Here is an 8,635-nt window from a genome sequence, read left to right as displayed (position 1 = left end):
CCTACTAACGATCTAACACTGTTATTGAATGACAAAGCTTACCATATGGCATTCCCTTAAAAAAACTTGGCTTACCATATACTACACCATAAATGGAACACTGACCACATATTTATACAAAATACAGAGTATCGGTTTTTCCAAGAGCTTTCCCTTCAATTGTCTTGTATCGGGTATTTGTTTGAGTCTTAAACTGTTCAAACCGCTATCAAGTGTAGAAAGCATTACATCTAAAAAAAGTGTAGAAAGCATTTCCCACATGGGTAACCGCTCTTGTCTCTGATAACCATTCGGTACTAACACATGAAAAAGTTTTGACTTGGTCAATGATCCTCCTCACATGTGCGTTTGACTTGGGTATACCTAGTAGGGTCCACATTTTTTAAACATTGCAGTTGCACATTTGATCTCCCCTCTATGTCCTACCGACATTCTTCTACTGGAGGCAAGACCAGGAATGGCTCGAAGGTAGATATCAGTCCACAGAGCTGCACCACAACCAGCATCAAGAATACCACTTGATCACCTGCAGATTCAATAAGAAATGAATTATTTCTATTTCTCCCTCCATGCCTTCTCCAATGCTAAACCCAATGATAAATTATAAGCTGATAGTTTAGTTAATCACCTGGGAAGAAGGTGGCATCGTGACGTTTTTGCGCCCATGAGAATCTGCGTTGATCAATGCATGTTCAGTAAAATTATCTATTGATGATGTGAACTCTTCCGTTTATCAAGAGCACAACAGGCGATTGTGAATTGCAAATCCCGTAAGATCAGAAATTTAGTAGCTTGATGTATCAATTGTTTACTATATATCTTTTTGATGATATGAGGTATACTCACAGAATTCCTGCCCCTACTGGAGCAACTGCCTTGAAAAACGACATGCCGGTTGTCGCTATACCATTTGCAGTGCCTCTCTGGTCTTGACGCTGGTATATATTGTATTTCAGAAACAATGACAGTGTTGCAAAAAATTCATCTAATCGGTGCTAATATACATACCACTGCATTGTTCTGAAGAAGGCACATTCCACAACTGATAGTAATCTGTATAAGTTTTGAAGAGAGGATTAGATGTGCCTTAATACAAGAGTATATAGTAAAGTGATCATTTTGTTTTTGGTAATTAGAAGGGTAGAGTCTCCAGCACTTTAATCTACTTATCATCCAGAATTTCAGTGAAGGAAGAGCGTGGGAATGCTTACTCCGAGAACACTTTTCGTCATGGCTGCAGCGTAAAGAGCGAAAGACAGTTTTGTTCCCGATAGATATGTCATAAAGGGGAACGTAGCGAGTACAAGAATAGATAGAGACTGCAAGGCCATTGTCAATATAGGAGTTATGCTCATGAAACAATTAATTAATTAATTTCCAACGAAGTCACAATTTGTAAGCCAACTCACGGAAGCAATGCGCGATGAATTGAGTGGCCCGAGAAATTTATTAACCCAATGATAAATTATAAGCTGATATACAAGAAGACTAGCACCTGCAGCAAAAGGAGAAACAGAATTATTTCCCACCTGCAGCATGAAAAGTTCAAAATGTTCAGAATAAACAGGTCAAAGCAGAGGGATGCCATACCTGACACAGAAAGAACCTGACCAATATCTCCAGATGAGAAGCTAAGGCCGCCATACTTTCTGTCACTCACAGCCCATATGGAAAGTATCTAGTATTGAAAGATAATTATAGTTCTAATATTAGAGAATTCGAAATATTAAACATTGATCCATGTAGTAAAAAAAGGTGATGTGAGAAATTAATTGAGTAGCATTAGAGTGATTTACCAACGAAAAACACATTTAGATGGATTTGCAAGACATGTGACATACTGACATGCACAAATTTAAGGACAAGAATTCCAAAATATTTTACCTCACTATATGCCGTTTCATGAAGACCAAACAAACAATATGATAGCATAGTTGACATCCATGGCCAGTTCTGAAGCAAACTCTTCTTACGAGGCATATCCCAATGTGCCTGTTGCGATGGCAAGGCTTTGACTATTCTGACATCCTTTTCAGTAATCTTATGTTTATGTATAGTCTCCTGTTAATCCATTTGAGTAACCATATTAATGGAAACATTAGAAGATATCTGAACTTATTGAAACATACTCCTATGATGAAGTTGTATATAGCCTAGGCAGGGTACGTTCGGTATTAGCAAATTAATGTGGAAAAACCAATGCCTAATTCCACAAAAACATATGCCTAGAATGAAGGTCAGAAGTGGGATGATATATTGCTTCTGTACTGTACTTACCAGAAGCCATATACAACTTATTAGAACAATGGCAGCAAAGATTGACACAGTGAGACAAGGTAAAAGATATGGGAACCTGCAAATTCAATTAATTAGCAATGAGTCATGAAGTGGTTGCAAGCAGATTAGAATTTAAATATATCTTGTCCTTGCAGGATCTACCTCCCGAAAACTGACTCTTTGGAAAATGTCTCTGGATATTTTTCAGCAGGCTGACAAAAAGGAAAATGTAGAAATTAGGAAATGAAAGCAGTTCATCTCTTTATTTTTGTTGAACTAACAATTGTACAAGTGAATAATACCTTCAGCCCAAAATAAATAGCAAAAATAGTATGTACTTTTATCCAAGAGTTGAAACTATTTCAGTTATATCAACTAAATGAATCAAATTATAAGATTGTATAAAGCTTCATTACGATTACACAAGTAGAATGGACTATTAATTACGTGGGCAAGGTAGCCACCAAGACCTGGACCAATAACAACACCCAAGCCCCACACGGTATTCACCTGTAATTATGCTTTTTTTTATTAAAGAACATTTAAAGAATATTACATTACTCTAAGAGGACTATGGCATATAAGAATAGTAATAAAATTGTAAATAAAGAACGTAAAGGTGCTCAAGAAAATTACAACTGAGATGCCAAGAGCTTGGTGTTCAGTTTGACAAACTTCAATGGCATAAGCCTGCAATGAATAGTACAGTTTATGTTTTTTTTTGTGAAAGATCAACACAGTTTATGTTATCACAGACCCAACATATAGATCACAACTGTGAGGCCTAGATCTGCATGTTGAATGAAACTGCTACAGGTCAAGTACCTTAATTGGTCCAAGTAATCCATTTAGAGAACCTAGGAGAAGTCTTGCAGCAATCGCCATCCAATATTTTGTACTTAGCCCGAAGAATATCTGAAGTATGACCCTGCAATATACAAGTGAAACGGCTAAGTGACTACTGAATTATTATACACTTGCTCACAAGAACTGCTGCTGAATGGAATTAGAATCCATATCACACTTACACAGATAGCATTGAAAATACAATTACAGGCTTTCGTCCGAGACGATCTGCGGCAATACCCCAAAATATCGAGGTAATGGCTCTTCCAATCATGTATGAAGCAGCTGCATTTGATAAGACCAATAAATGGGTCTAAATATGCGTGGCATGACACAACCTCTGAAAATTAATAGCTAAATGATGATGCGTTATTTTTTAACAGAGGAGGCATAAGCCGTACCAAGAAAACCAGCATAGGATCCAATATCTTCCTCTCTTTTAGCAATGTTGAAGTCTCTAACCTGTAGAAAGGGATACAGTAGGGAGATGAGGTACTACTTGCATGAAGCAACTGAGGTCCTGAGATGTTGTGTTACTTCTATGAAGCAAAGTTGCGACCTTTATCTCCTATAGATAAATGAATAATTTCCCATACTTTTTTGCGGTTCTTTTATGATTTTATGATGAAGAGTAAATTCAGTTTTTACCCCCTACTTTGGCATTTTTACGCTAGTTACCCCATTTAGAGAGGTTTTGCCAGTTTTTACCCCTTGTAATTTTTTGGGGAGCAATCTGCCAGGTAGGTCCCGGATATCAGGTATATGTGGTGTGCCACGTCGCGGTTCAGTTTCTTGGCACAATCAGAAATGAAAAGTGCCCTGCTTAGTACGAGCAGTCAACACTTCGAAACCTTCTGGCTTACTCCCTCTGTCCCAAAATATAAGAACGTTTTTAACACTAGTGTTAAAAACGTTCTTATATTTTGGGACAGAGGGAGTATATACCAAACCTATCCAGATATGTGTTTCTAAATGGAAGTGATGTTATTCGATTTTTCAAGAAAAGTTACTTTGAAATTACAGAGTGTGGAAGTGGCCTTCCTAGTGGCTAGTGGTTCAGTGCTTCTACAAATAAAATGGAATATCAATGGCATGAATATATAGTTCATGGATATGTGTGTGTTAGCATGTCAATGTCATAAAGTACTACTAGCAACCTGTTCAAGAATTCGTACGACTAATCAGTTAACTTGCCGATTAATCCCTACTCATAGGGTCATCGAGTAGCCGATAAATTGATAATTCGTCCCATTAAGTGATTAAATGCCCGATTAACTTGTCGATTAACCAATTAATCCCCTACTCGCCAGCCGGCCGAGCAGTTACCAGTTAACGATTTCCTCAACAAGATGTAATTTTTATTGCTTATTATGTTACTTGTCTTTGCGCCAATAATGGTTTTCAATGGCACAGGTCCAGAACTGTGCATAGATTTTGTGTGATTGATTTGATTGTTGAGGCCAATTACTAACCATTCAAATTCCAGTGTAAAATTGATATTTCCTAAATAAGACCACTCACGATAAAAATTAAAAGGGGTAAAATCTGACAAAACCTTTACAAAATGAGGTAATTCGAATGAAAACTTTTAAATGGGTTAACTACCGTAAAAAATACCAAAGTAGCTAGAGTGTAAAAACTGAATTTTACTCTATTATGAATTTAAAGGCGGAGCGATTCATATTTGGTGGGTGTAATTTTTCATTGACCTGAAAAACTAGCAATTAAAGTAAATACACCCAACCTTAACTTTTGCCTTTTGAGAGGTATCCGAACTTAACTTTAGTTCCTCTTCTTCTTTAGCTTCGAGTAGTAACCTTTTAAGATTCATAAAGTTTTGTACACTAATGTAGTATATTTAATTTGCAATGTAATACATACCATGAAATACATGAAGGGGAAGAGGCACGTGATTGGTAGAGCTGAAAAGGACAAAGCAAAAGCATATCTTATTGCTATTATATAAGTAGTAGAATATAATAGTGAAGTATATTAATTAGGTTTGAGCGGAACTAAATAATCCAGCATATGGAAACAAATGTATGTAGTAGAAGAATACATAAGCATGACAGCAACCAAGTACCAACGTGTGCTGCTCGTGTTGCTGGTTGTTTTCTTTTTCATTGATGCATGTCGCTACATACAATTTCTCATGGACATGGTAAGCATAAGCTCGATCAAGAAATTTCTCTCAGGGAAGGCAATGTTAGACCAATGAGGCGGACGTGGTTTTGCAGACATGATAGTCTTGTTGGTTTATTCAGACGGGCAAATAAATAGACAGTTAAATGGATAGATAGTAGAAATTTACATCCAGCGAGAGTGGTGGCAGCGACGAAGAAAAGCTCCTTGTAAGGGATCCTCCCGCGGAGGCTCTCCTTCCTCCGGTCCATGGCGCACCCGGGGCACCCCTCATGGTGGCAGGCCGCGGCGGCGTGGTGGCACACAACCACCGACGGGGGCGGCTTCTGCAGCAGTGCTTCTTCCAGGCTGCTCATTTTCCGTTAGCTAGCCGTAAACTGAGTTTGTTTTTGCTTCTTCTTTTTCTGGACACAATGTGCTTTGTCCTTTTGACCTGATTCAATCAGCTGTGGACTCACTGAACCGGGAGCTAGCTGGTCCTCCTACTTATACCAGCATCTGCCTAGCTAATGTCCAAATACACAGCTAGATATACTTAACTGCCCCCGACTAATCTGGACCGTGCGTGCGTATACACGAGGCAAAGGCAGGTTTCATGCCTCCATGAAATTGTCGGGACCGTACATGCATGGAGCTGATCTTGCTTAAGTAAGAATGTCTAGGCGACTGAAGAAGTGATGTGGGAATTGGCAGCTAGCTGCCCTAAATATCTCTTGTAATTCGCCGGAAGAGTCCCGTTTCAGTACAACCCATACAAAACGTATAAAGGGTATATGAACATTTAACAACTTTCGTATGTATGTGCATCATCCATCGAGACGTATAATAGAGCAGCACGCCCGCTGCTGGGCCGGCCCACTAAGAGCAACTGAAATAGAGCATATATATAGTGACAAAAAGAATAAAGCCGATGCCGAGATTCAAACACGCGACCTTAGACCATGTGAAGCGCGCTGCTAGCCAGTCGACCTATCAACAGATTCCAACTACTCCCTCCGTCCGGAAATACTTGTCATCAAAACGAATAAAAGGAGATGTATCTAGATGTATTTTAGTTCTAAATACATCCTTTTTTGTCCATTTTGATGACAAGTATTTTCGGACGGAGGGAGTACAAGTTAGCGCGTGTCTCTTATTAACACACAGAAGCTTTCGAACGTTTCACTGAAAACGTGAACATCTTTTAAATACCAAATATTTTTTAGATTATGTGAACAATTTTCTAGAACAGAAACATTTTTTGAAATTCGAAAACAGAATTCGGAAACACGATCATTTTCTGAAATCCATGAACTTTTATTAATACGCTAATTGTTTTTGAAATCCATGATTTTTTTAATATGCAAAAATTATTTGAACCAATGAAAAATATTAATGAGAACTTTTTTTTGAAAACTAGAATAACCTTTAAAAAATTGGAAAACATTTTGAAATTCCAAACACATTTTAAAATGATAACCAAAAATCTAAATTCTGAAAAAATGGGAAAAAATCACATGATTTTTTTTACAACTGTAAGCTTTTTTGAAAACACGAACAAAATTTCAAATTATGATTTTTTAAATTGCGAACAACGTTAAAAACCATAAAGGAAAATTTTGAAACTCCATTTTTTGGAAAAGATGAACAAATTTAAAAATTCTGGACATGTTTTAAAACACGAACTATTCTTGAAAAATAATGACAAAATAGGATTTCCGATCATATTTTGCAAAAAAAATGATTTTTTTTCAATATGTTGATTTTTTTAAAAAATATTATGACTTTTTCCAAAAGAAACAGAACAAAAAATTAAAACTAGAAAAATAGAAACAAAACCAAAACTGAGAAAAAAATCAGAAAAAATTGTTTAGGAACCTTCTAGAAGTCCTAAAATGGTAAGTAACCTTCCAGAAGATTCGCAATGCCGGTGGCTCGAACACACAGATGGGCCCACCCATTCTACTATCATGTGTGCGATTGCCCAATGATTTGCCGCAACAAAAGAAGGTTGATAAAAGGTCGAGCGTGTCGCGACTTGCATACTGTGTCGAAACTCGCTCAAATCTGACATGGGTGCCTACCATGGGCATGTCCACCTTCGTGCAAAAGTCGAGGCCATTTCAAGAATGACCATAAATAGGCCATGTTCAACGGAGGGTGCTCGCATACGCTAAGAAGGCTCCATTTGAGAGCACGTTGTTTCTCAACATCGTTAAAATGGCCCCAATTCTGCTCATGGACTTGTATAACCAATTCAAGGCATCATGCTAAGTTGTTTAGGTTTTTGGACAAGTTATGATTTTCTGGAGTTTTCTCGACAAAAACCAGACAAATAGTCGAATATGTCGCAACTTGCATACGGTGTCAAAATTCCTTCAAACATGACATGTATGCCTACAATGGGCATTCCCACCTAGTTCCAGAAGTAAGAGTTATTTCAAGAATGTCCAAAATTAGAGAATATTTAACGACGGGTGTCCTACCAGAAGGTACCGTCTGAGAGCACGCTGTTTCTCGACAACCTTGGAATTACCCCAAGTTTTTTTCATGACCTTGTATCACTATTTAAGGCATCATGCCAAGTTGTTTGGGTTTCCAACAAGTTTTGCATTTTCTGTAGTTTTCTCGGTCAAAAAATGCTCATAAAATGGCCGGACCTGTCGCAACTTATATGCGGTGTTGAAAATCGTTCAAACATGGCATGGAAGCCTACCATAATCATGCCAACCTGTTCACGAGAGTTGGGGTCATTATAAGAATGTCCAAAAATAGTCGTTGTTTCGCACATACCAGGTCAATACGAGTGAACATGGGCCTGCCCATTTTAATCTGTTCATTGCCTCTGAGATGCCGGTTTCCAAAACCTTCTAGATGGTTCCAGGTTGGTTTTTACCGGTTTAGGAAAAGGTTTATGAATCATTTTTTTCGTTTCTTTTTTCTTTTTCAAATTTGCAAAGTTAAAAAAATGTTCAACATATTTATTTATCTATTCATATTTTTCCAAAAAGTTTGAAGAATTCAAAAAATGGTCTCGTATTCAAAAAAAAATCATAGTTGTAAAATTGCTTGTATTTTAAAAAATGGGTTGGAGTTTCAGTCTTTCCCATTTATCAAAATTTGTTTAGAGTTTCAAACTGTGTTCCACTTTGGACAATTTTGTTTGTCTTTTCATATATTTCTAAGATTTTAAACAATGTTCACGTTTAAGAAAAAATGTGCTCAAAATTCCAAAAAAGTTCAAATCTGTCATCGTTCATATTCTTCCCGCCCGGGTATAATGGGCACAATGACCAAAACTCTAGGACTAAGGCTTTGTTTCATGGGTACTAAGGGGGTGTTTGGTTGAGAAGTCCTAGGACTTTATCTAGTCCTAGGGACTAATCAAAAA

At 37.4% G+C, this 8,635-nt stretch overlaps 1 protein-coding gene across 2 annotated transcripts; it reads right to left on the bottom strand.

The window, feature by feature from the left end:
- Positions 1-312: 312 nt before the first annotated feature.
- LOC123094426 (protein ZINC INDUCED FACILITATOR-LIKE 1-like) lies at positions 313-5,710 on the bottom strand. 2 transcript variants are annotated; one of them, XM_044516434.1, is made up of 16 exons: positions 5,435-5,710; positions 5,005-5,045; positions 3,525-3,585; positions 3,306-3,408; positions 3,103-3,205; positions 2,914-2,967; positions 2,440-2,489; positions 2,278-2,353; positions 1,885-2,061; positions 1,591-1,678; positions 1,410-1,495; positions 1,212-1,319; positions 1,009-1,053; positions 847-935; positions 629-672; positions 313-526 (listed from the first exon to the last, which is right to left on the bottom strand). In XM_044516434.1, exons 1-16 carry the CDS (start codon positions 5,619-5,621, stop codon positions 423-425), a joined length of 1,416 nt encoding a protein of 471 aa, XP_044372369.1. In that variant the 5' UTR covers positions 5,622-5,710; the 3' UTR covers positions 313-422. The 2 variants fall into 2 exon arrangements, with proteins under 2 accessions (XP_044372369.1, XP_044372370.1); XM_044516435.1 differs by lacking the exon at positions 2,914-2,967 and having other exon boundaries at positions 5,435-5,692.
- Between the last annotated feature and the right edge of the window lie 2,925 nt (positions 5,711-8,635).

Source organism: Triticum aestivum, chromosome 4B (genome assembly GCF_018294505.1).
Source record: "Triticum aestivum cultivar Chinese Spring chromosome 4B, IWGSC CS RefSeq v2.1, whole genome shotgun sequence".
Taxonomy (NCBI): domain Eukaryota; kingdom Viridiplantae; phylum Streptophyta; class Magnoliopsida; order Poales; family Poaceae; genus Triticum; species Triticum aestivum.
This window is presented reverse-complemented; position numbering and strand designations above follow the sequence as displayed.